General features: G+C 46.4%; 1 protein-coding gene across 1 annotated transcript; it reads left to right on the top strand.

Moving 5' to 3' along the window:
• Positions 1-225: 225 nt before the first annotated feature.
• On the top strand, positions 226-26,950 carry LOC101874726 (transmembrane channel-like protein 2). The gene is made up of 20 exons (XM_034060698.1): positions 226-271; positions 549-596; positions 2,534-2,858; positions 3,537-3,686; positions 4,534-4,624; positions 5,491-5,572; positions 5,819-5,925; positions 7,562-7,660; positions 9,716-9,858; positions 11,334-11,481; positions 11,913-12,101; positions 13,321-13,500; positions 14,329-14,481; positions 15,912-16,040; positions 18,642-18,709; positions 19,393-19,632; positions 21,012-21,137; positions 23,176-23,254; positions 25,554-25,674; positions 26,688-26,950. Exons 1-20 carry the CDS (start codon positions 226-228, stop codon positions 26,948-26,950), a joined length of 2,787 nt encoding a protein of 928 aa, XP_033916589.1.
• The last annotated feature ends 234 nt before the right edge of the window (positions 26,951-27,184 follow it).

The following is a 27,184-nucleotide window of genomic DNA, read 5'->3' as shown; positions in this document are numbered from 1 at the left end:
GGTGGGCTGAGGCAGAGCCCGGGTCTTCCCTGCCTCTCCCACCCTTTCCTTCCCTCCCTTGCTCACATGGCTCGGAAGCAGGAAGTCACTGACATCTGGATGTGCCCATCTGCCTGCAACGCCAAGGAGACAAGCTCATGGGCACTGGAAGAGAGAGCAACCTGCGTATGATTGGGGTGTGCAGCATAGCAGCTACGGTGTCTGTGCGTAAGACCGGAGGCTGTCATGGGGAAGAAAAAGAAATGTGCCTTACAAGTCATCATGGAAGATGGTTGGTATCACTATTTCATTCTGATGCTGCCAAATCTTTCCAAGCACACCATTTTATGTCTGTCTATGCAGTTTCAGTTTGCTCATGCGGGGAACTTTTGTCAACGTGCCAAACTAAAGCAAATATGAAGAACACCACGATAGGAAAAGGATATAATGTCTAATCAATAAGGGACATCCTGCTGATTCCAGCAGGTGCTTAATGGCTAGCTGCATAAAGCATCACGTGTGTAAATCCCCGTAACAAATGCAATTACTCTTTGCTCTTTGTCTTGCAGCTGGAATAGAGATTGATGGACAAGTGGAAAGTGACACAGACAGTGAAGGTAATGTAGAGATCTAAAAATGTGGTCTTGTTTGAAATACAAGAGGTGATATGTTTTCTCTGTGGCTTGTTACTTGCTCTGCAACAGGAACCATTTCATCAGCTACTAGCAAGAAGCAGGTTTTCCCCTTGAGGTTTGATACTTGGTGGTATGTAAACTATCATCCTTAAGCAGTCTGTTCCCTTTCATCCATGCTCTAGGGTAGGAGGCTGTCAGAGCCATGTCCCTTGGCAGTCCTCCTTAGTAAACCAGGCATTGCAGTAAAGCACCATCCTATGCAGGGTTGCTTGCCTATCCTATGCATCCTGCTGCTTGCCCTCCCTGTAGTGCTTGCTTAGACCATAACATGCTGGGACCTTGATGAATTATGGCCATGAGAAGATAAAAATGAAAATGGATTGGAGGCAGAGTGGTGGCTGTGAAGAAAATCAGGAAGAGCCAGTGACAGGATTAAAACCAACTTTAACCCTATAAGTATGGTAAATACAGAGAAATAGCTACGTGGTAGGATTGTAATATCAACTAAAGAAAGATAGCTAAGAGGTAACAGCACTGGAGAGCTGATATGAATATAGATGCTACTGCAACAATTGCTCACAACCATGTCTGCACAATCCATAAAACCTGAGAAATATAATTAGCCAATGACTGGGATATTTTTTGGTTTTAAATCATATTCACCTTTTCCATACTTGCAAACAAGGCAATAATAGTAACAAATGAATTTTCCACCCTTAACCCCGTATTTGATAGGTTGCAAATGAAAACTGTGATAGTTGGCTCCATAAAATGAACCCAAAGAGGGGTGGTCCTTTGACCTAGATCACTAGCTGAAATTCAGCTGAGATGGACCATTACAGAGTAACTGAAATGTACCTAATGTGGAATGAGTTGAAAGCAGCTTCTCATTCCCAGTGACAAGTGTGACAGCCACCACCTACTAACAAAACCATTTGCTTGTTACTGATGTCTAGCTTCTCACAAAGACGCAAATGCTCAAGCTCTTTGCTTCTGGTTTTGTTCACCTCTTCAGCTGCTCACTTTTCACTCTGGAGCCCATTCCTGCCTGATTTCCTTCTTCTATTACAATTTCTCTTACCCTGGGGAAATAGACCAGCACCAAAATTGTCTTTGTTGTTTGCTTGAACACTTGATTTTCATCAGCCAGAAAGTTTGGAGAATTAGATGCCAAGAGAGTGTGGGAAACTTACAATTTATTGTCATGTACTTGGTGGTAAAAGGGTTTGGGGTTTTTTGATGTTCTTCCCCTTTCCATAATATCATGCAATTAAATCCTGCTCCATTCCAATCCTTCAAGCTGGAAGCACTTCTGACTTCAGCACAAAAGAGGGTTTTAGCTTGCATGCCCATAAGAATGGAACATGCATCAGAGGCTATTTGGGTTTGGTTTTCCTATGGATATAGACCTTCCTATATAAAAGCAAGCTCAGTGAAACAAAACTGGGTCCTTCCTGAGCTGTGCCTTTTCCCTCTATAAATAGAAGACCTCCTTCCCCAGCCTTGAAAAGCAATTGTCTTTCAAGGACATCGTCCCAACAAGCAAACTTCATTCTGTATAACCAACTGCTATTTCTGTTTCCATTGCTCTGGTGTCTTTACAGGTTGGGAAGATATCTGTCTGTGCTCTCTGATGGATGAGCTTTTGCATTGGTAACTGATTTCCAGTTTTCATATGGCTGCATATAAGCCACTGATGTGCTAAAATCAGCCATACTGTCTTAAATGGGAGTTCCATAAGCAAAGAGTTGCATGTGGTTCTTGGATGGGGTACAACGCAAAGGCCACCGACTTCAACAGGCATCTTATTGGCTTCACTAGGGTTTGCATCAGGCAAACCTGGCTGCCCATGCCTGTCTGATGAATCCTTATTTTGCCAGCATGGATATCCCAATGTGTTTGGGTTTTATCTTTTGCAGAAGATGAAATAAAGGACAAGACACCCAAGAAAAAAGCCCTCAGGGAAACCAGCAGAGCAAACAGACTTGAAAGGAAAAAGGAACAGAAAGACAAAGAAGAAGATGAGAGCAAAGAGGAAGACAGTTGTAGCCAGGAAAATGAAGCTTCTAAGAGAAAGAACCACCAAGGGAAAAACAATGGTGGGAAAAAGGCAGGAGAGGAACGAAGCCGGCAGAGAGGGAAAAGGGCTCCTACCAAAGGGGAAAAGGAGGCAGAAAACAAGGAAAAGAAAGCAAATAAGAAAGGGAAAGAGGGGGAGAAACAGAAGAAAGACAGGAAAAACAGGTAATTAAACAATCCCTGGGTATGATGCTTTGTGTTGGATGAGCAGCGGTATAAACATGCCAGTGATATAAGGGTCAGAACTGCAAAACCCATAGACTGTGAGTAAGTTACTGCTCTCCCAGGAGATGTACATCAGGGGAAAAGAGTAGTGTAAAATGGCACACAAACAAACTGTTTCCAAGGTCTTCTGCTGTTATTTCTCAGTCAGAATCAGACCCATGCAGGCAGTGGAGTCCCAGCACCTATAGCTTAGGCTTGAAAAGCACTCGTCAACAGGACAGCTTAAGATCTGGGCACATGCTCTTGGTTGGCCTATGGAACCATTCAGGTTAAAATGGATCTCTCACGTTTTCAGATCGCTTCCAAACCTTGCTTGTCCCAACCCTCTGCTTCTCCCCATATCTTCTACTTCCTTCTGAACATGTGAAAAGCATTTCTCCAGAGCCAACTGTAACCTAGGCAGTGCTTCAAAACACAATGTTGGGTGAGTTATGGTGGGGAGCAACCATCTCTTCATTATCCTGGCTTTAAGCAGCCTTGCCCTGAGCATCTCAGTTCACACCAAGCCAGGAGATGTTGAGACACTGTGAGCACATCAGAGTGGGATCTCCAGGCACCAGTGACCTTCCCTCTGACTCCTACAAGGTTGCTATTCTGTGCCCTTTGTGTCTCCGCCAGCACTTCTGCTTCTTCCAACTCATCTGATGAGGAGTCCCCATCTGAGGAAGAGCTCGCCATGCTGATGGAGCAGGTGGAGCAAAAGAAAAAGCTGATCTCCACCATGAGGAACAAGCCCTGGAGGATGGTGAAGAAGCTCTCGGTGCTCAGGTACTATTCACACCAGGAGCCCACAGCCTTTGCTGACTGCTAATGCACTTTGCCTTACCTAGATACTGCATATTGGCTGCTGGAACACCCCAGTCTCAGGAAGAGCAGCTGGCAGAGCCTGGCCAACCTGTCTGGGCATCAAAGATCAGAGTTACAATGTGGAGTTTGATTTTCAGCCTCTGTAACCAAAGAACAGGCAAATCTGTTCAACTGATACCCACAGCCAGGTCATTCTACCCTTGTATTTAAAACCAAATGACTCACTACTGCCAGGCTACTTATTAAAGCAGACTCTGTGCCCTGGTTTGCTTACTCATGCCCATTGTCAGGCAGAAATCAGAGCAGCGAAGTGCCATGTTACTTCACACTCCTGAAGTGGGGCTGCTTGGAGAAAATGCTGTGTTATTTGCAAAGGTTTATGGAGCAAAGATAGTGTTGAATGGGGGAAGAGCTCAGGCAGCTGCAGAAACCCCTTAGTGCAGGGCACTGGGATCAGTGGGGCAGAGCAGACCAGGGAAACCAAACCCCACAGGTCAACAAGATCAACACAAACCATCCCCATGTCAAGGCAATGATTCGTATCTCAGGTCTATTGGTTCAAACCCCACTTTCTACCAGGAGAGCTTTCAAAATAGCATTGGAAGGCATGCACAGCCCTATGGGGAGTGGTGATGCCTGTCTGCTCCGTGTTTGCCAGAGCTACAGTGACTGGGCCAGTGTGGAGGAAGACCAGACATCACCTCCATCCTTGAATGGGCACAGATGCTTTCCCACTAATGCATGGAGAAATGAAAAGCAAACAACCCCTTTGTTGTTTCAATAACCTGCTTATTTGTCTTGCACCTAGGGAGGCACAAGCTTTTGTGGAGAAGTTTGAAGGAGCTCTAGGAAAAGGGAAGGGCAAAAAGTTGTATGCATATAAGATGATGATGGCAAAGGTAAGCACCGCAGTGATGTCAGGGGAAAGCTTGGGTACCTGGTTATGTATTCAGCACTGTTTGCTTGGTAGAGTGTATTGACCTGTATCTGGATACAGCAGGAAATCAGAGTAACTTCCTGCCTTCAAACAAGCACTAGCCAGCTTCAAAACTATGACTACTACAGAAACAACAGGGGGAATTTGCCTCCCATCTGAATCTCCTTGAGACCTTCCCTGAAGCAAGGCAGGGCTTGTAGGAGCAGGGAAAATGACAGCTTTCTGCTTGCAACCTCCAAAACCTTGATCTTTGAGACAAGGTACCCCTAAAGGACACAAAGGCCATGCCAAATGCTTGCATTGCCCCATAGACTCCTGTATAATTCCATCTTCCTTGTTAATGAGGAGATAACAGGGAGAATGATGGCTGTGTTCTAAGACTGAAGATGGTAGCCAAGTTGCATGTTGTCATGGAAATTATATCGAGAAGTGAAAAATGGAGTGAGGCCTGCTTGAGATGATGAAACCAATGGGAGTTTAGCTGCTGGTCTGATGAGAACTGATGTGAGCTCAGTATATTACCAAATCAAATTGTATTTCAAATAGAGTTGGTTCTGCATCATAGCACACACAGCACAACTGCAGCTTTCCAAAAGCCTGGGAAGGTTAAAGCTCAGGTAATGAATGTGAACACTTGGGGCTGGGGGACTTTTGGATTGAAGGCAGTTTCTGAAGCAGACCAAAAGATCAGATCCAGACCAGTGTTTCTGGTTTGGATTTATACCCACTTCTAGCAATGCTACCCAGCCCTGCCATTAGAAAGCCCTGAGGATGAAGCAGCCTCCCTCTTCACACCTCTCTGCTCACTGCAGTGTTGTCTTGTTTCAGAAATGGGTGAAGTTTAAGAGAGACTTTGACAACTTCAAAACCCAGTGCATACCCTGGGAGATGAAGATAAAAGAAGTAGAGAGTAAGTGGAAGTTGCTGTGTGGTCTCTGTCCTTTGTAAGCCAGCTTTTGTTTCACCCAAGCAATGCTCCAGCTCCCTCATCTCTGGTGCCAAATGAGGATAGCTCTGGGCTTTGCTATCTCCATCAGTGATGGGGAATATCAGGAAGGTCTTGGGCAACACACTGGGGAGACCTGAGGGTAAAGGGGTTGCTGGGAACAGTTTAACCCTCCTAAACTCCTAACCATGAAGTGTCTTCTGGTTTAAGGTCACTTTGGCTCCTCAGTCGCTTCCTACTTCATATTTCTGCGGTGGATGTACGGAGTGAACCTTGTCCTTTTTGGGTTAATATTTGGGCTGGTTATAATTCCAGAGGTAAGTGCTTAATTCCCCTTTCAGTAGTATCTTGCCCGTTGCTTAAGATGGTTTAAGGATGCATGAACATGAGATTGATAGCACCAACAGGTGTCTTATACCAGATAGTTCTTTATGAGTATGATTGTATAAGGATGACCATTTACAAAGATCTTGCAAGGCTGCTGACACAGAAGCAAAAGTCAGATTGAAATCAGGAGGTCTAAAAGACCCTAAAAGATCTTTCCCATTCAGTGGCTAAATCAGGGGCTCAAACCCCTAATTTAAGGCTGGTTTTTGTTCTAACTAAAGCGAAAAACATGACCTAGGAATCCCAGATACAAGCTCAGGTCCATAAGAGCCATAAGAAATGGACTGTGGTCTAAAAGGAGGAACCGTCAAGGGAAGGAACAAACAATTTCCCAGCACTTTGCCATCTAACATTTGTTTGGGAAATATCCCTTTTCTGTCCTTCTAATTCGGATGATTCACAAGGTAGAGCTTTATTTTTAGTTTTCCTATTTCTCGCTGTTCTTGGAGAAGGAAAAACATCTCATCGCCAACTTCATATGATCATTTAGTGAAGAACTTCTTAATGCAGCCATTACAGCTCTGGCTAAATTACTCAGTGCAGTCTTTAAAGGCTGTGCAATCCACAGGCAGTGGCATCTGTTCGGTTCCATGCAGATTTATATGGAGCAGAAATGCAGCACAGAGCCTTTCCTGAGGACTGTGCTTTTGTTCTCCTTAATGTGGTTGCTCACACTGTCAATAGTGAAAGCTCTTCCTCCTCCCAGGACAAAGAGGCATAACCATTAGCACTGAATGATACAAATGTATTTGTTAGGAACTATGCATATGGTAGAAGACTAAATAGCTTTCATCTTTAAAGTATGCATACTGTTACTCATTGCCTGCTGAGCTGCTGTGATATGGAAAGCCACTGGGCAATAAACATTTAATCATGAATTATTTGGAAATTAATTAGATAGCCCTAAAAAAGTAAGTAAGTAAGTGATAGATTATATGCTAAGACCTTTCTAGGCTATGAATATTAATCAGATATTAATGAGTATAAGCATTAGAGTCTGCTTGTAAATGTATTTAACTCTATATAGCCCTTCATGCTCTCCACCTGGTCTTCCATAGCTGCTGGGCTTGCTGCTTTGTGTGATGCCACAAGAAGAGGCTGTGCCATGAGAAGTCTTCTTTGCACCATTTTGTCATGTTTTTTTCCCAATCCTAACTGCCCTTCACCTCACCTGGAGACCTAAGATAGGAAATACACTGCAAGCTCGACCAGTGCTCTTGACTTCTCTCAAAGGAGGAGTCCTGCATAAAGAGATAAAGCTCATCCCTTTATTGCATTACACCCATGAAGTTCAAGCTAAGAACTTCCTGCTAAGGCAAGGACATTTAAACCGCAGCTGATCATTGAGGGATATAGGTCCTTGGTAATATACTACCTGATGTTACCAGAGAAAGGGAAGGCCTCTGGTTGGTTGGGTGAAATTCATTCTAAATCATTTAAACTGCTGTTCCAGAACTAAGAAATGAAAACCAACAAAAAGGAAAAACAACCAAAAGTAAACCCAGAGGGTCCTGTTAACAAAAACCCCACAAAAACTGTGCCATTACTGTTATTAATGTCCACTAGGTCCTGATGGGAATGCCATACGGCAGCATGCCAAGGAAAACTGTACCCCGGGCTGAACAAGCAACAGCTATGGATTTTTCAGTTCTATGGGATTTTGAGGTAAGCACAGGAGCATTAATCATCTGAGATTGGTTGAATACCTCCTGAAGCCCTTCAGAAGTTAGTTAGGGATGAGTTTGAGCCCAGGTAAACCAACAATGCACCTATTCCTTCCAGAAGATGAAGGCACCTTCTGCAATGAAAAAGATTTGTGTATCTCCTGAGGTTTCTGGCCAAAACAGCATATGGATTTGAACCACTTCCATGTACAATGTGCTAGCTTGTGTATGTCATGTGTGTGTGTATCACACAGATGTGTACGTCTCAGGTTTGCAGGTACAAAGCAGATACACTTTTACTCCAAAGGGGACACAGAATCATAGAATTAACCAGTTTGGAATAGACCTTTAAGATCATCAAGGCAAACCATTCCCCCAGCCTGGCTGGATAACACCATCCGAAACGTGTCTGTCTGGGGTCAATGAGATGCAACAGGACAAAGTGGAGTTACACAGTTCCACACAGAAGGAAGTTAAGGCAGATTTGGGAAACCCATGTCCTTTTATCTACACAGTACTTTTATTCATGAAGCATAAGAAGCCAAAGGTAGGTTTGTCTGTGAGCATTAGTAGAAGCAGGTGACAATGTTAACTGCCCAGTGGTGACCTTGGTGTAACTCACTTGGACACCAGACCCCATGTCTCACAACTGGAGTTTACAGAACATACTGGATGATGTGAGCAGAAATCCTCATTTTTCAGTCCCTGCCATTGGATGAATGAAAAAGACAAAGGTTTGGGATGACAATCTGGCAAACAAGCTTCCCTGGCACCTTCCAGGGACATTGTCTTTAACTTCATGAGGATTCTTTCATTACACCTCCCCAGCACATGTTACACATAACAAACACACTGTGAGCCACGAGCTTGCTGTATGCCCCACAGTGGCTCAGAAGCACTGACTGCAGTTGTCCCATACCTGTGGGACTACACCTTGTGCAGGGAAAACACACAGCTAATGTTGCACCCAGGGATACCAAAGCTTTATATTAGGTTAAGCATTTAAGGGAGCTTAGTCTGATTAAATGAAGGTGGTCAGACACTGGATAGAGAGGCTCAGAAAGACTGTGGGATCTCCATCCTTAGAGATCTTCAAAACACAGCCAGATGTCATCCGGAACTTGGCTCTACTTTGAGCAGGAGGCCTGGCTAGATGACCTCCAGAGGTCCTTCCCCATTTAAAGTACTCAATGTCTCTAAGCAAGATCCATTACACAGCCTCTAATATAAGCTTCAAGTTATATCTCAATTTTGGTCTTTCCAAAGGCTTAATCAGAGGTGAGCTTGCTCAGCTTCCATGGCCAGACTGGATAACTGCACAACTTATGAGCTGAAAGACATCAGGCAAAGAATAGAGAAGTACAATACGCAATGATAGACATCAACTTGGATGAGCTATGACAGGAAAATAGGGAGAGATTGCTAACACAGGTTAGGAATCTGCACACTCATTGAATGCCCAGCAGTTTGTACAGGAAAAAACAGATCTACTGGAGACAACATGGTTGATAACAGAGCTCATGTCTGAGCTTTGCTTTCCACCTGAAAGCAATGCTTTGATTTCAGTTTTTAGCTGTATTTGCTCTGCAGGTGGGAGCCAGTAAAAGGAACTAAACCTGCAGGGTACCAAGCATCAGCTGCCTCCTGGCTGAAAGGAAAAGTTTCGTATCATGGGGGGAAATCCCATTGCTACAGCATATCTACAAGATCTGAGGGTCTGATACTGGCTTAGAGGAGCAGGTGGGCTACAGACACAAAAGGCAATAAGGAGGTTATTCTGGGAGGGATGAAACAGTGATGGGTAAAACCTGCATTTTAGTTTCGAGCCAGGATCCTTTGATGTGCTCTCCCTCTTCCCCCTCTCTTAGGATGATGAGCTCTTAGGAGGATGGTTCTCAAAGGGGACAGGGCAGAAAAAAGCCAAGAATGAGGCACTAAAATCTTTTCCAGGTTGATTTTCCTTGTTTAAATCTTCAGTTTTCACCAGAAACCCCTTTTCCTGCAGAAAAAAAAGCTGCAAAGCTTACACAAAGGTTGGCTTTTGCTTTTCCTCCAGGGCTACATCAAATACTCAGCGCTCTTTTACGGCTACTACAACAACCAGAGGACAATTGGCTGGTTAAAATACAGGCTCCCGATGGCGTATTTCATGGTTGGAGTCAGCGTATTTGGCTACAGCCTGATGGTTGTTATAAGATCGTAAGTACAGCTGGGATTACCCTCTCTGCACCCAGATGTGTCTCACAGCTGGATTCCCCTCTATGGGTACAGCTTATGGCTTGATGCAGCTTTGGGGGATGGCTGGGGAAGTGTGGGGCAAAGGGGGCTATGTGCCCACTGTCTTCATGCACTTGGCCTCAGCATCCATCACCCCTGGCTCTGGTGGACCTGGGCAGCCCTCACCTCAGCCATGTGCTATGTGCATTACTGTGAGCCCTCCCACCTCCTTCCCCTTCCCTCTTCTTCCTCCTCTTCCTCTCTAGATTGCTTTAACCCTTTCTCCAACATCACTATAGGGCCATCAAACAGGTGGTATTTGTATGTGCACATGGATTTTTTCCATTTCTATACATGAAGGAGGATTTCACTTACAGTAAACTTCAAAGGCTCCTTTCTCCATCCATTCAATGAGAAAACCACCCCAAAACCACTCCCAAAAGCCAAGGCAAGTCACACAGATGGTGAGAGGGGTGCAGAAAATAGCCAAACGGTACCAGACTGCTTTTGATGTGTCTCCAAAGCAATCAGTGGAGCTTTAAAGCAGGGCCACAATCTCCATCCTCCTAGTGCACCGTCCCTGAGCACCAGTGATGCCCCCACAACATCCCCAGGGCACCAGTGATGCAGCTGAGGCACTTACATACTTCTTGCTGCTGAGATGTGCTTTGCAAAGCCAAAAATAACCCAATTTCTGCCTGAAGGGCACTCACATACAAAGGTTTTTCTTCTTTTATAAGAAAGAATAAGCCCATGGATTTATATCACTGCTGAAAGTGGTTGTGCAGCAGAAAGGGCTTCTTGAGCTTTGCAGTGGGACATGGGGATTTGCTATATGTTTGCCAGGGGATTGCATTATCTGCTGTCTCACTTTCCTTGAGGGACTGGTGCTAGGAACTCTGGTGGGAGTTACAGAAGGATTTCAGGGATCAAACAATAGAGAGGAAACAGCAGAAGCCACATCTGCCCTTGTGCTGATTAACAAGAGTAATCCTTTTCCTCTCCCTGCATGACTTACTCCACCAGTTCCAACATTGTGCACCTACTGCAGTCTGACTGAAACTGTATTGTAGTGGGTGGACTGAACAGCACCAATGTGTTAAGTTTAACCATCCAAAGGTAGCCATAATCCTGTGGTAGCCTAGGACCCAGAAGCACTGTAAATAGACTTTCTTCATGGTGGTGGAACTATTCTTTAACCTCTTTAATCACCTATGGTAGGGGTTTTTAGGTTGCTGTTTCTAACACAAGACCTGCATAGACCTGAAGACTGTTTGACTGCTCAGTCCTCCTTAAACCTAAAGTCCAACAGCACAGACAATTGCACCCAGACCCCAAGAATGATCACCCAACTCCTCCCTTACCCATCAGCAACCTATAACCTCCAGCACTGCTTTGCAAAGCTGAAGAACACGTGCTGGCCCTATGAAACACTATCTGACCATGTCCTTACACAGGATGGCACGAAACGCCAATGAAAGTACAGCAGACGGGGACGATGACAACTTCATTTTCAGCTGGAAAATGTTCACCAGCTGGGACTACCTCATTGGCAACCCAGAGACAGCAGACAACAAGTTTGCATCCATCACCACCAGCTTCAAGGTAACCCTAAGTCTGCTTCTGGGGATGCTCCCAGCACGTACCCACCCTAGCAGAGGTTTAAGGGGAAATCTGGGTACCTGTGGCAGCATCTCTCCATACAAACAGGATGCTGAACCACAGCAGCTCCAGCTCCTGTGCCTTGGGTCACCCAAACCCTCTGTATAGGATTAGACAGAATTAGTTGCACTTCAGAGCACAATTCCCCACCATGTTCCCCTAGGATATGGCATGCTGTCTGCCACTTGGTGTCTTGCAGTCAAACTGGGAAGCCTCTATGGAGCCTCATTTGAATCTAACACGAATCACCAAATTCAATCCAGCCAGAATAGCATAGGTTTGCATTGCAAAGCATAGAAAACCACCTGATGCTGCCTTAACCTTGGTGCCATGAGGTACTCACTCCAAACCTATGAGCATCCCTGTTTTTTCAGGAGTCTATCGTGGATGAGCAAGAAAGCAACAAGGATGAGAACATCCACCTGAGGAGGTTCCTGCGGGTTTTGGCCAATGTCCTCATCATATGCTGCTTGTGTGGAAGCGGTTACCTCATTTATTTCGTGGTCAAACGCTCCCAAACGTTTTCTAAAATGCAAAACGTTGGGTGGTATGAAAGAAATGAGGTAAGAGAGATGTGCTTCTGGTTTCCTGCTGGGATAGTTTCCCTTGGACATCACATAATCATTGTCACAGCTTGAGGACAGCATCCAAGGCAGAGGGATTACCTGCCCCTTCTGTACCTTTGTGCTTGTTCTAGCTGCAAAAACATTGGTCTCACTGGTTGTTTCCAGTGAGAACAGCTCCTGCAGAGAGGGGAAAACACCCTTAAAATCAATCACAATAAAAGCCAATGGGTCTTCAGCACTTACAACTCTGACCATCTTCTACAGAATCTAACTCAAGTTGCATATGACTGCTTACAAACTCTGCTGCACTAGAAAGCCCTCTGGATGTTAGAAATGTCCATGATTGGGCATAAAACTAAACTCAGATCTCTAGCATCCATCCGGCATTGTGAGAATAAGATTTGGGAAGGTGCTCCATCCCTCGCACTGTTCAAGGCCAGGCTGAACAGGGCTTTGGGCAACATGGTCTAGTGTGAGGTGTCCATGCCCATGGCAGGGGGTTGGAACTGGATGAGTTTTAAGTCCTTTACAACACAAACCATTCTGTGACTGTGATTTCAGTGAACTCTTCCCAAAGGAAAAAGACTTTGTTGGTGATAACTTGAGATCAGAGTATGCACATTTCTGGGTACTTTTCCTCTCCTGGAAAGCACAAAAAAGAGAGACCTGTGAGTCTGAGCCTGCTAGCAGCTGTGCAGACACAGTCCTTCACAGGCCAACAGGCACTTTAACACTGTAAGAACCTCATAGAGCCTGCAAGTCATGCCTGAGCTAACACTGACTTGCCAATGACCTCATGGACCACAGTATAACTTAGCATCTTGCACCATATAGAAGAACAAAATACAACCATCACTGTAAAACCGAGTCCTTGATGTGCTTCCATTCAAATCCATAATTGCCTATTGCAGAAGCAAAGGTGCTGAATGTGGAAAATAAACACGAGCATCAACTAATTCCCTTTATGCACACAAGGCAAGCTTTGTGCTTCCTCTGGAACTAAACTAAGAACCTCAGAGCTGAGGCAAGCAGTACTACAGGCGACCTGAGGAACCTAAATATTCATGAACTCATCCCTTTGAGACAAGAGCAAAAGTGCTCCTGCAAGCACAAGCCACACAACCCAGCCCTGAAGTCTGACACCACCTACTCTGCTCACAGTAAGATAGCAGCTGCTGTTACTATTGGTACTAATCTCATTTTCCTCCTGCTGCAGGTTGAAATCGTGATGTCCTTGCTGGGCATGTTTTGCCCTCCGCTGTTTGAAACCATTGCTGCACTGGAAAACTACCATCCCCGCATTGGGCTGAAGTGGCAGCTGGGGCGGATCTTTGCGCTCTTCCTGGGGAACCTCTACACGTTCCTGTTGGCCTTGATGGATGATGTCAATGAAAAAGTAAGACATTCACTACTGTTTTCCAGTGAGCACAACCCATCCCTGCAGCCAGCAGGGATAACCATCCCCTTTGCAGCAAGGGATAACCATCCCCTTTGCAGCAAGCGCTTCCCCATCCCCAGTGCTCTCCAGCATCAGCTGCAGTGCCCTATGGTGACTCACCAAGCAGTGTGGTTTCCAGAGAGTCATAGTATCATAGAATCATGGAGTCTCCAGTTTCTCTCTACAGCCCTGACAAAAGAGTGTTTATTACCTTCTATAATCATGGTGTGTGAGTAATTTGAGGTTTTTTCTCCCTCTGACACCATTTGCCATTTCTATTAATGCAGAACCCAAGGATACAGTTCATAATCCTCTTCCCCTGCCCTCCCCTCTTTAACATTATCCTGGTAGCATGTTGCAGGCAGATAACTGGAGGAAAGGATAATGCCTAACTGATCCATAGAAATAATAACCCTGTTTAAGCTGAGAATAATGGGAGGAATGAGGGAATGAGGGTGGGTTTTGCCCTGAATAAACTGTGAAGAAAGAGAAGAAGGACTGGATGGAGGCTCCATCTGCACACAGTAGTCTTGAAGGGTGCAGGAAACAGGCTCCTTAGAAATCATGGCTCCCCAGTCTGCTTTAGGTCTGGAAAAGCTGCTGCTCCTCCCTGCTTCTAGAGAAAGGGAAGGAGTTTCTGTGCTATTGCCAGCACTGCAATCCTGTTGTAAGCAGATGCTTATATGACAAGTGGTAACTGGTAGGCACGAGGGGGAAACCCAACACCTTGGGTCCTCTGGCACCCCTATTTCCTGCTAGTTTTAGCTGGGGGGTTCTCTGTTGCAGCTGGCTGAAGAGGACGTGGTGAAGAACATCACACATTGGACACTGCTTGGCCACCATAACTCATCCATGGGGAACAGCAGCAGTGCCACCCCACCTCCCCTTGATCCTGCAGATGTGCCCAGGGGACCCTGCTGGGAGACAACAGTCGGCATTGTAAGAAACCTGTTATGTAGTAAGTCTCTGGGCTGGTTTGGGTGGTGGGAAGGGGTGGTTGATGTTTTAACATATCCCTGCAAGTGTTCACACAGCTGGAGATGAGGCTTTCAGTGCCATGGGTTAGTGGTGGCCTTGGTAGCACTTGGGTAAAGGTTGGACTGGATGAGCTTAAAGGTCATTTCCAAGATTCCATAAGTCTCTGATTTCCAGGCTTGAAGTTTCCCTTGCAGATGACATCTCCTTTCCTGACTCATATAGCACCAACAAAGCAGTGTAAGTCCTTAGCCACAGTTCTCAAGCCATGGTGGTGAGATGCCCATCTGGAAGCGCCCAGCGCACACACAGCTCTGTGGCACATGTTGTGAGGAGCACAAAAGGCCAGGTAGCCTGCAGCCATGCCTGCACTGGGGTTTCATTCGCATCCTCACTGTGCTTCTGAAGCAAATGTGGTTTCTCCACTTATTGCTGCACTTCATGATGCCAAACAGCTTTGGAACACAAGGAAAATCCAATTGGAAGGCATGCCTCAAGGGAGCTCCTGACACATCCCAAGGCCATGGGACCAGAGCAGAATGAAGCAGAAATAACCCCTGAAATGCATGCAAGGTGGCTTTCATGTCCTCAGAATCTCACCCCACAAACTCACCCTGCAACCTTCACCTTGCCCCAAGACGTTCTGCAGCCAGGCTGTGCACAACTTAGAAAGCAAAAGCTGATTTAGATACCATGGGCTTACCAAGGTGCGAGGCTGTGCATTGCTGTGTACACCCAATGGGTCTTCACTAGCTAAGTGCTTTTCAGTCAAGTGGGGGAAAGCCCAGGCACCAGTGCCCCTTAGGAGCAGCTGATCCTCAGTTCAGCTGAGCTATCATGCTCCAGATCCTTAGTTTATCCCCTCAGACTTCTAAACCTTTGCTTGTGTGTTTCTATTTGAATCCCTGGGACCAGCTACCTCCATCCTACAAGTCTTCTGCCTGCAATTTTACCCTTCTTATCTTGTACCTCTCCCTTCTCTACACTTCCTCGTGGCTCTTGTTCACAACTGAGCAAGTCCATGTTAGGTTATGGAGCTGAGCCACAGCGGAGCCATGCACAGTCAACATCACCCTTGGTGTATGTATGTTTTACACCAGCATTACTGCAGCATTAACATTCTGCTCCCAGTGTATGTGCTGCCACAACACATAGTGAATTCAATAATGCTAACAGCAACTCTCAGGGCTAGTGGCTGTAACAGAGCTCATGGTTCCCAAACATGGAAGTAAAGCTTAGGCACTGCTGAGTGTTTGGAAACAGGCAGTTTGCTTGTGGCATGCTTTCTGAAGGTTACTGTTATATAAAGACAAATAGCTTAATACAGAAACACAGTCCCAAAGCACTGCTGACATTACAGGAGCTGAATGTTTTCTCCTTGTTTTAAATTGCAGGAGTTTGTGAGGCTCACTGTGTCTGACATCCTGGTAACCTACATAACCATCCTGGTGGGAGACTTCATCCGCGCTTGCTTTGTCAGATTTGTGAACTACTGTTGGTGCTGGGACCTGGAGGCTGGATTTGTAAGTCTGTGCCTTATAGCTGAGAAGTAACATAAGACCATTTGGTCAAATGCTACAAACAGACTGGGTTTATAGAATCATACAATAGTTAGGGTTGGAAAGGACCTTAAGATCATCCAGTTCCAACCCCCCTGCCTCACACTAGACCATGTCACCCAAGGCTCTGTCCAACCTGCCCTTGAACACCATTTTAAATGCTTACAGTGGTCCTCCAGTCTTATCTGACCATTCACTTGATGTAGGTATCCTCTGCATCACTACCTTGGATCAACCAGTTCCATCCCCAACAAATGCAGTTCTCTCTCAAGCTTCAGCTCTTTAAAACACTGAGTTTAAAAGAAGTTAATCTGATGTTCATTCAGGTCTTATAACCTTTGGGCTTTTCTATATCTCTTCTTAAAGTCCCAGACCTTCCTGTCTGCAATGGAGCAAGGAGCATTTCCTTCCCCCCTCGTGTATGCATAACACACAATAGTGCTGGACTCTGGTATTCATAAAGGCTACATCACCAAAGCAGACAGTACTGGAGCAGCATAAATGCAGAAGAAAATAACAGGGAGGGGAAGGGGGAAAACCCATTCTTTCCCCTAAGAAGTGACAAAACCAGATGGATTCAGAGGTGGAAATACCTTGCAAGAGGACAGATATAGCACCAGCTGCCCAAGCTCTCATACTGAGAGGGTTCCAGGAGGGGGTCTGGGGAAGAGCAAAGAGGAGAGCTTTGCAGGTACCTATAGGGGTCTGGTCAAGCAAAGGCAGTTGAGGCCCAACAGGGATTTTGCTGCTTGTGGAGCTCTTTGCATTACTTCTAGGGAAGGCAGAGGATGCTTCCCAAGATGGCTGAGGGATTTAGAGCCTGGAGGACCTTCCTGGCAGCCAAGAAGCGTGGGATTGTTCCCACTATGTGTGCTCACAGATCAAGTCTTATGGAAGCTTCTGGTTTCCTCCTCTGGGCCATGTCCTCCTCTCACTTTGTTAGCTGCCGTGGATGTTATGTTTCCTCTACACAACCTTTATCAGTACCACATGGGATGTTCTTCATTTTTAAGACTGCTATTGTACAAATAGCTGGAAGTCTCTTCTGTCCTGCAGGCACTTCTTGGTGTATAAAAAGACCCCAAACATTTCCTGGACATCCATCTTCTCAATGCAGTTTAAAAGACTTGCTTTAGGGATTATTCCATGCTTCCCTGTTTCCTTTCCCTGGCATTTGGCATCAGCCCATGCAGGATGTGAGGTGATTTTGCACTGAGAAATAGCATGCCAGAGGGGGACTCTTCATCAGGGTCTGTAGCAACAGGACAAGGGGTGATGGGTTCAAACTGAAACAGGGGAAGTTCAGGTTAGATCTAAGGCAGAAGCTCTTCCCTGTGAGGGTGCTGAGGCGCTGGCACAGGGTGCCCAGAGACATGGTAAATGCTCCATCCCTGGCAATGTTCAAGGCCAGGCTGGACAAGGCTTGGAACACCTTGGTCTAGTGGAAGGTGTCACTGCTCATGGTTAGAACTGGATGATCTTAAGGGGCCTCCCAACCCAACCCATCCTATGATTCTATGATTTCAAGTAGAAAGGGACTGTAAGCAAAAGAACAAAGAAACCCATGTTTGCACCCGTGCCTTCCCAAAGCTGTGAGCAGTCAGCAAAGCCAGACTCTGACCAGGCTCCTTTCCAGCTTTCACCATAAAAGACAAACATCTTAAACCTCAACTTGATGAACTGCTGACAGTGTTATGTACATGCACATTGTGTGAAAACCAGACACCCTGCACAGGAAATTTCAAACATATTGCCATTACTTTTTAGAACCATATTTTCTGCATTGCAGCAAAAAAAAGTCTTTTTAAATAAAATGTAAAAGAATATTTTACATGTACTTTCATCTACCAAAAGTCAACTGAGTTTTGTGTGCAAAACCAGCAGATCTATGTATAAGAAACAGTAGCTCCACCATAGGCAAATCTAGCAGAACACCGATGTATGAAACAAATGCTGCCAATAGGTTAGACCAGCCTGTTCTGCACATAGCACCATTAGCACTCATGCCAGACAGGCTGCTCCATACAAAGCATCTTAACTGCTTGTTTTCACAGAGCAAAACGACACCCAGTGCCCATCAGGGCATGTATTCCCTCAGATTTGTCTCCCTGTGTCCTGCAGCAGCCACTGCTGCAAGACCTGGGGACATGGATGCATCTGGTGTTGCATTTCCTTCCAGCTTTTCATTATCACCATTCAAACATTCAATAGGGTAGAACTGCAGGTTTGTAGCCAGATACAGCAGCTGGAGTGTTAAAACCTAGTCCCATGCCATGGTTCCTTTGCTCACAGATGGTTTTGTATTAGCAAGGACAGAGAAACACAGAGCAATCCTAAACTCTTCCATATAACCTTGCAAGTTTCAGCAAGCCAAGAGAGAAACAGCAGCCCAGAGCATGATAGCTCCAACACTGCTCTGCTGCTGGTCACTCAAAGCATTATGCACTCAGCAGGAGCCCTTCCAGAAATCCCTTTACACCAGCTTTAAATAAGCATCCTTCTACCCAGCAGCAAACAATAGCAGGTACCTTTACCAACAGCACTCTCCTTTCTCTCCCCATACAGCCATCCTATGCAGAGTTTGACATAAGCGGCAATGTTTTGGGTTTGGTCTTCAACCAGGGAATGATCTGGTAAGATATATCCTCTCCCCCCACCCTTGTTTGTGTTTTGCATCACTTATAACACCTGCAAGTGGAGTTAGAAAGCTTCCAAGCCAGATAGAATAACCTTTGGGGTCTGGTTTCTCTGTATGGCTTCCTATGCAGAAAGGGATTTGGAGGCACTGCAAGCTTCCATATCAATGCAAGTGTGGGCACGGAGGGGCACATCCCAAAACTGCCCCAAGCGAGGGCAAACAGGAGCTGCTAAGCCCTGCTGTGACAGCACCAGAGGCAATAGGCAACAACACAAAGCACCCTCACCTCCCCTGGTAGCAAGGTTTCCTGCCATGGATTGATAACTGGTCCCCTAATACAGCATCTCTGCAGATTTAAGGGTATCTCCATACTTGTGATATTCACCTGGCATTGCCCAAACTATCTCCAAGAGATTATTTTGGTCACAAACTGACAAAATCTTCCATTGCAATCACTGAGGGATCAGAGATCTCACTGGTCCTCAATGCCTGGTTACCTTACCCAAGCATGGATGCAAGCAGCTTCTCCTCTGGAAGCAGAGGGGTAGCATCAGCCAGCATAGTCAGACTCTATTTGTGGACAAGCTTCACAGCATGAACACTTGTTTTCCTCCTTCTGAGAGTAAAAAACCTCCCTTCCAGCCTGTCAAACCCAATTCCTTCTCCTTTCCTTTTCAGGATGGGATCCTTTTACGCACCAGGGCTCGTGGGTATAAACGTGCTGCGCTTATTAACCTCCATGTATTTTCAGTGCTGGGCTGTTATGAGTAGCAATGTCCCTCATGAACGAGTCTTCAAAGCATCCAAGTCTAATAACTTTTACATGGGACTTTTGCTGCTGATCCTGTTCCTCAGCCTCCTGCCTGTGGCTTACACCATCATGTCCCTGCCTCCCTCCTTTGACTGTGGACCATTCAGGTACTAGCGATACACCACAAAGGCCATTGTTGTGCTGTGATACGTGGGATTCAGTACAAAAAAAGCAACAGGAGCACCTCTAAGGTTATCTGGAATGCTGTTGGGAGCAAAATGGCACTAAAAACTGCTTCTAAGACCTTCCATAGAGCCAAGAGCTCCTACAGCATGAGATGTATTTTACATGTTGAATTGGGTCCAATTCAGAAATGTAGAATAAAAATCCCATAATAGTAAATAGGAATTAAATACAATAGAATATATATAGTAGAACAAAAAGAGACAGAAATTGATAGGTCTGAGCCCGAAGAGTTGCACCTTTAGGGGAAAAAAAGGAAAAATGCCTATTTTGGGTTTTAATTAGGACAGAATCAGCTCTTCACAGAGCATTCAGTGGACCGGATTAACATGTCAATAAAGTCTAATTTGATTGAGTAATGCCATTTCCTGGGCTTGCTGAGCCTGACTCAGCAAGGAGCCAGCTTGGAACAAACTGTCCCTGTAAGATAAGTTATCCACTTGCTAATGGGGAATGACAACAGGAAGCTACAAAGCTCAGAGGAGGAGGCAAGGGACCAAAATTCCCTCAGCTCCAGAACAAGGACAGGTGTCAATGAGCAACGTGGAAAGATCTGACAAGAAGCTCTCTGTGCATCCGCTGTCATTTGGAGATGACTAATCTGTATTGAGAAACATTGATTCCAGGCACTTAATGGAGTTGGGATAACGTTAAGCCAAGTTTGCCTTTATTGACTCCCACCATCAGGACACCTTCCTGAGCAGCATCCTACAAGACCCCAGGAGGCACAAGCCTAAATATGAGGAATAGCACTTGTAGGGGTGAATTCACAGCCAAAGGGATGCTGGGGAGAGAAGGTCGATTACACAACCCAGCCTTTTCCAGATTCATTCTCCTTTCATACATAACACTCTCATCTGCTTTATCAATCCGGTTTGAAATGATTCTGTCACTGAGTTTCCTATTAAGCAATAATCACAGCTTGCTATTCCTGTCATTACTTAGCAGCTCTTCAAGTTGGCTCATCATTTCAGAAAGCTGGAATTTGCATATGGGAAGGCATCTCTATGAAAAGGCCATATTGAACAAGATATTGAATAGAAATATATGATAGATCTGCAATCTGTAGATTTTGATACATTTCAGAGGGATAAATAGAACTCATAAGGAAGCCACATGTGGAAATAAAGGTATTCACTCCAAGAGCAAGTTGGTCTAGCAAAGATTATTCTCATAATCAATGGGGGTCAAGGAGGAATTGATGCACCAATAGACAATTACAAATGAAGGCTTGTTAGATTAGGAGCTATTTTGGCCCTCCAGGACACACCTTCACTCCCTAACTGGCTGTTTGTCTTTCCAGTGGAAAGAAAAGGATGTATGAAGTCATTCAAGAGACCATTGAGCTTGATTTCCCACTTTTTGTTGCCAAGATCTTCAGCTATGTGGCAAACCCAGGACTGGTCATACCTGCAATCCTGCTCATGGTGTAAGTTTTCCTTGCAATATTATAAGCTTGGCTGGGGGGAAGAGGTGGAAGAGAAGAATGGTGGGATCCTAGTAAGGTCCAAATAGAGCTTGTGCTGAGATAACAGCCCAGATTAGGGCAGACACATGCTCACTATCCCCTCCACCCAACCCAAGTTACCAAAGGTAGTTACCTGATCCAACTAACCACAACTTCACAGATGAAGCACACTGCTGAAAGAGGCCTCATAGATATCAAAGCAGTCACAGCTGCCCTACAAAAAGCCTTCAGTAGCCAGCAGGATACAAATGGACAATCTCAGCCTGATGCTTTGGGACAAGCAATTTCAGTCACAACTGGTGGTATTTAGAGCACTGCAATCTCTCTGCAAACTGAGCAATCCCCCCCTCCATCCATACTAGCTAAACACCCCATTTCCCACCCAGCTACACTGTGTGGCCTTTGAGGGTATTCAGTATTTAAGACCTCCAGTCATTCAGCAACCAGGAGAGTCACAACCCTAAAAGAAGTGGTTGCCCCCATAGATAAGTCAGACCTCCAGCCCCATGGCAGTAGCTCTTGCATGCCCCAAGAGCACCAGGGGTATTGCAGAAGTGCTGCTGTCTATATGCACACAAACTTCTCCTGGGGTAATCCAAGATGAAGTCATAGATACCATGCAAGGATGTTCCTGAGGCTTGGGTCCTTTTCTGCTCTTGGAAACCTCTCAGTTGAGGGAATTACATCCCAGTTTTCCCCCTTCTCCCTGAAAGTCTTCAGCTTGTGCTGTGGTGCTTTTAGACAATAATCATAACTTCCAAGAGGGTCAGAGAGCCCAGACCTCCTTTGGGTTAAATACTAGGCAAAAGAAACCAAATGTCTCCCCTCTAGACAGACCCCTGCAAACAGCCTCAAGAGAGGTCATCCTAAGTAGCCCTTCCTGATCTCCCACCTGGAAATTGATATGCCAGTACATGGTGCCTTAATGGGCTTAGCATCTGACACTCTGCTGGCAAAATCCTCAAGCCTGGTTTGAGGATGCTGAACCTGGGCTGAAGCCACACAAGCAGATGTGAGCTTACAGGAAACCTTTATTTTAGAGATTCATAGATTCCCAGACTGGTTGGGGTTGGAAAGGACCTTAAGCTCATCCAGTTCCAACCCCTGCCATGGGCAGGGACACCTCACACCAGACCAGGTTGCTCCAAGCCCCTGTGTCCAACCTGGCCTTGAACACTGCCAGGGATGGGGCAGCCACAGCTTCTCTGGGCACCCTGTGCCAGCACCTCAGCACCCTCACAGGGAACAGCTTCTGCCTTAGATCTAACCTGAACTTCCCCTGTTTCAGTTTGAACCCATCACCCCTTGTCCCATCACTGCAGTCCCTGATGAAGAGCCCCTTTTCGTCTCACCTTTCAGCTCCCTCAAGCTTGGCTCAGTTTTCCCCTGCCTTTTGACATGCCCTTCTCTGCAGAAGGGATTGAAACAAAAACCAGTGGCTCTGCTCTGACCTGGCTTCTGCTTTCCCTCAGTTCCAGTCTCTGCTCCTTCCTGATGGCCCCTTTCCAGTATGCAGGAAGCAACTGGTCCTAAAATGAGGAGGACTTTGCCTTGACCAATATGCTTTTCAAGAGGGGTTCAGGCCCCTTCCCTGCCACCATTTCCCTGTTTTCCTAGCTTTTCCAAAGGTCCCTCTGTAACCTGCTTTGTCACCCAGGCCAGGGTTTTCCTTTCAGCCATGTGTTTTATCAGCAGAGTTGGTTTTCAAGGCTGGTGCCTGGTTTCACCAAGGCTGGCACAAAGGAGGCAGAGGGAGCCCATGGCCAGCAAGGTGGAGGCAAGGAGGGCAGGATGCTCGTGTTCCTTTTGCTGGCTCAGCCCATCATAGCTGACCATGCCCTGGGATGCTTCCTAAGCCTTGAGCCTCTTAAAAGCAGTTTGGAGACAGCCAGTGGGAAAACTCAGTGTTAGAATACAGGCAGCAAGTTAAATCTCCCTCCTTATGGGACTTTCTCTCTGCCCTGGCCCTATCACTACAGCAATACATCTGTTTTTGTAGCCTTGCCATCTATTACCTGAACGCTGTGGCTGAAGCATACCAGCGAGCCAATGCAGAGCTCAAGAAGAAGATGCAAATGGTAAGTACTGATCTGGCAAAGCCATCTTGGGGAAACTACCATGTACCTCAAGTCTGATGGGCAACATGTGCTTTTGAATCGCTCTTCACTTCTGAACACGTTAGCAACACAAGGGGGAAGAGGCATCTTATGCTTGTTCAGTCACCTATGATGGCATTTAATGGCTAATTGCAAAGAGTGGTCACATCCTGTAATAGGCTGCTATTTTGTACACCAAAACCAGTAAGTTTTCCCCTAAACTGCACTTTCCACCTACAAAAATAAGTTCAAGTCATGTTTCGGAGCCTGAGATTTCCCAGGGACAATGATAAGCTATCAGAACCACAGCCAGAGTCTGTACAAGCTGAAAAGCAAAGAGCCATAAATAACAGCATGGCAATAACATTCTTTACCAGTAATTCTCCAAGCACTTTACAACGGAGGCTGGTGACTGTCTCTGCCAGACAGAAGGGAAAGACAAGATACAGACAGATGCAATGACTCAAATTAGCAGGGTAGGATTTGGACCTCATTATATCCAGAACTGAGATACAAGTAGAAGACTATAAGACAGGGACCCTGAATTAATATGAATGAGGTCTGGCAGCAGAATTCCTGCAGCAGAAGAGCAGCTCTGCTTAGACAATGTGTCTCAATGAGAAACAGCAAAGCTGTCCTGCTACCAGAGCCTGTGCTGCTCTGGCAGCACCAGTTTTCCCCTGAGCTTTACTGATGGGTCTCTAACCCTGTGCTGTTTTGTACTACATAGATGTGTCCAAAGTGCCAAATCTTGCATCAGGAAAAGACATGATGCCACCAAAAGCCTGGTATCAGACACTTCACTGATTCAGGGCAGCATCTAAGCCAGGGAAGCAATGACATAGAGAACCATAGAACCAACCAGGTTGGAAAAGCCCTTCAAGCCCATCCAGTCCAACCATTCCCAGCCCTGCCAAGGCCACCACTAACCCATGGCACTGAGGCCTCGTCTCCAGCTGTGTGAACACTTGCAGGGACGGTGCCTGCAGCCCTGCCCTGGGCAGCCTGTTCCAATGCCTGAGCACCCTCTGGGCAAGGAATTGTTCCTCAGCTCCATCTAAACCTGCCCTGGGGCAGCTTGAGGCCGTTTCCTCTTGTCCTGTCCCTTGTTCCTTGGGAGCAGAGCAACACATTACAGGAAGCAGAGATCAGTGCAACATTAAAAGTGAGGATGTCAGCACTGAGAAATGAGGCTCCATAAATTACATCCGAATGCTCGAATTCAGAACTATCAGTATCTGAATAGTTCACGTGCTCATGCACTTGGCTTAGAATAGGGGCTTGGTGCACAAGGCATCCTCAAGTACTGCAGGAGCTGAACACGCGCCACAGCACACTTGGACTTACAAGCATGTAGTCCATCTCATGCTGCACAAACCTGTTGTGATCAGGGTTTAAGGGAGCTCAAGCCCTCAAGCAGGGGTCACAAAGCAGGTCTTGGTATTGCCCAAAGGAACAGCACAGTCCCCCTGCTTAGGGACGAGGGATACAAGCTGCCCAGTCATGGCAGGGGTTGTCAGCAGTTGGTGCCCACCACAGACCCCTATGTGATGACCTGCTGAGCTCAGAGAGCTCTGCTGCAGCTGCCCCCAAAGGCTGGCAGCTTTGCCAAATGGCTGTAGCAAGGCCACAACCACCACTTTGCATTCCATGGCCCCAGCACACAGCTTCCTCCATTGGCAGAGCACACCTCTGGGAGGGGAGATGGAGATGGAGTGAATCCCATCCACACTTTCTCACTGCAAGAGAGGGCAGCTTCTCCCTTCCCCATACAGAACCCTTAGTGTGCCCTGAGCAGAAACAGCCCCTGGGGTACTTTCCTCCCCTGCCACCCAAAAGGAAGTCTTTGAAGACCTAAAGGTAGACAAGTAAAACCAGAGCCATCCCTACAGCCTATCCCCATGCTGCTGTGCCTTCCTCTGGTGTTTATCAGTCCCTCCCAATAGGTACACATTTAAACCGGACCTAAACCCCAGGGAGAGCAGACTGGCAGTTCCAGAAGCATATACACAGAGCCTGGCACCCCTCCATCCCATTGCCAGCAAGTGCTCTGCCCCAACAGCAGCAGAGCCATTGCTTCCCAAGCTCTCAGCCCTGCCTGGTCCTGCTTTCTTTCCCTAAACCCCTTGGAGCCCAGACCAAGAGTCAGCACCTTGACCTTGGCAAAGGGATTGCATTCATGGCAGCACACACTTAGCCAGGCCAGCCCTGATGTTAGGCCACCGTGTCACAGGCTGTGTCTGCAGTTTCAAACTAAACCCAATGGTTTTTATTGCTGCAGCAACGTGAGGAAGAGAAGAACAAGAGAAACAACAAAGCCAGCACTAATCCCATGATGCAAGACCTGGAGGATCTATTTACACCAAGCACAAAGAATGAAAGTCACCCCAAGCAAGGAGAAGGTAAAAACTAAACACACACACATCCCAACACACCTGAAAATGCTCCTTTTGACACCAGATTGGCTAAGGATGGAGAAACTGGAGTGACACACATATGTAAGGGATGGGATAAGTATAATTAGCACAGATTTTGTCCCCTTATAGAGCCCATGGAGGAAAGGGAAGTTTTTAGACCGGATTATCTCTCACATAACCTTATCATGGTGTGGGAACTGTAATCCGAAGTTCTGATTCATATCCCAGCTATTAACCATGCCAGTCAGGGAACCAGCAATTCATTCTAGGAACACTACTGGAATTCCAGCATTGTTTCTGGGCTGATGAGCTGATTCAGACACTGACTTTTCTCCCAATGGAGGTTTTCATTGAAGCATCCATTAGGAATGAGGTGGAAGCTTCTTATAGGACTGTGTTGGTCTTAGGGTAAATAAACGCTGTAAGCTGTGCTGCAGGGGTCTGTGGCTGGGCAGAAGGATGCAGGGGTCCAGGTATGGTCTGAACCAGCCATTTCCTGACCCAGGGCCTCCTGCTCTCATCTGTGAGATGCAGTGCCAAGAAAAGCAGACTAATGTCATTGCAGCCCTCTCACATTTAGAAGTGCTGTTTCTTGCACAGGCCAAGACAAGCAAATTCAGGCTGATCCAATACAGATTCCCCTCAAAGACCCAGGGTACTCATGTAAATGGAAACAGTGCTGGCAGCCTTGTGGGTGCATTGGAAAAGAAGACTAAACCCATCAGTTACCCATGATCACCATGTGGCTAGAGGTGTGCCAGCAGGGCTGGTAGGACTGTCACCTCTTATAAATGCATCAGTAAGAACCTGCAGAGAGGGCTCGGGCAGCACAGACACATACTGGCTGTTGGCCAGGGGTTAACAGCCTTAGTTATGGCCTTTTCACTCAAACACTAATTCCCAGACACTGGAGTTATTGCCCATAGGATAAACACTGGGGAGAGGAAGAAAGGCAGTGCTCACCCTCGAGTATATAACATCCATAATCTTCCCTCTAGATGACAGAAGAGAACCTCCTCATGGAAACAGCCCCATCGGGACACAAGGCAAAGCAGGAGCCCTGGATGGCAGCCCCATGCCTGGTGGGAGAGGAGCAGCCTTCATCCCACCACCACACATGCTGGTGACACAGCCGCTGACACTGGGGGTCCGTGCACCTTACCCTGGCCAGTACAGGCCAAGGGGGTACCCATTGGGACCAGTGCCTATGAGGGGGAGAGGGCAGCCACGATACCCATATGCTGCTCACTACGCTCAGTGATGCTCCTCCTGTTTGGCATGGAAGCAGAGGTGCTGTATGAACTGCTGTAGATTTAGTAGGAGATGATTACTGTATGTTGGTCATCCACTCGTGACCATCTGTTTCTATCTAACACTAGCTCTGTTTGGAAGCTTACCATCACTTTGGAGTTGTAACCCTCAATGGCTGTGCTGGTTTTGAGCACGGAGGAAACGGGAAGAGGTGAGGATGAAAATCAGCTGTGGCATTGCTGAA

This window comes from Melopsittacus undulatus, chromosome 1, assembly GCF_012275295.1.
Source record: "Melopsittacus undulatus isolate bMelUnd1 chromosome 1, bMelUnd1.mat.Z, whole genome shotgun sequence".
Classification (NCBI taxonomy): domain Eukaryota; kingdom Metazoa; phylum Chordata; class Aves; order Psittaciformes; family Psittaculidae; genus Melopsittacus; species Melopsittacus undulatus.
This window is presented reverse-complemented; position numbering and strand designations above follow the sequence as displayed.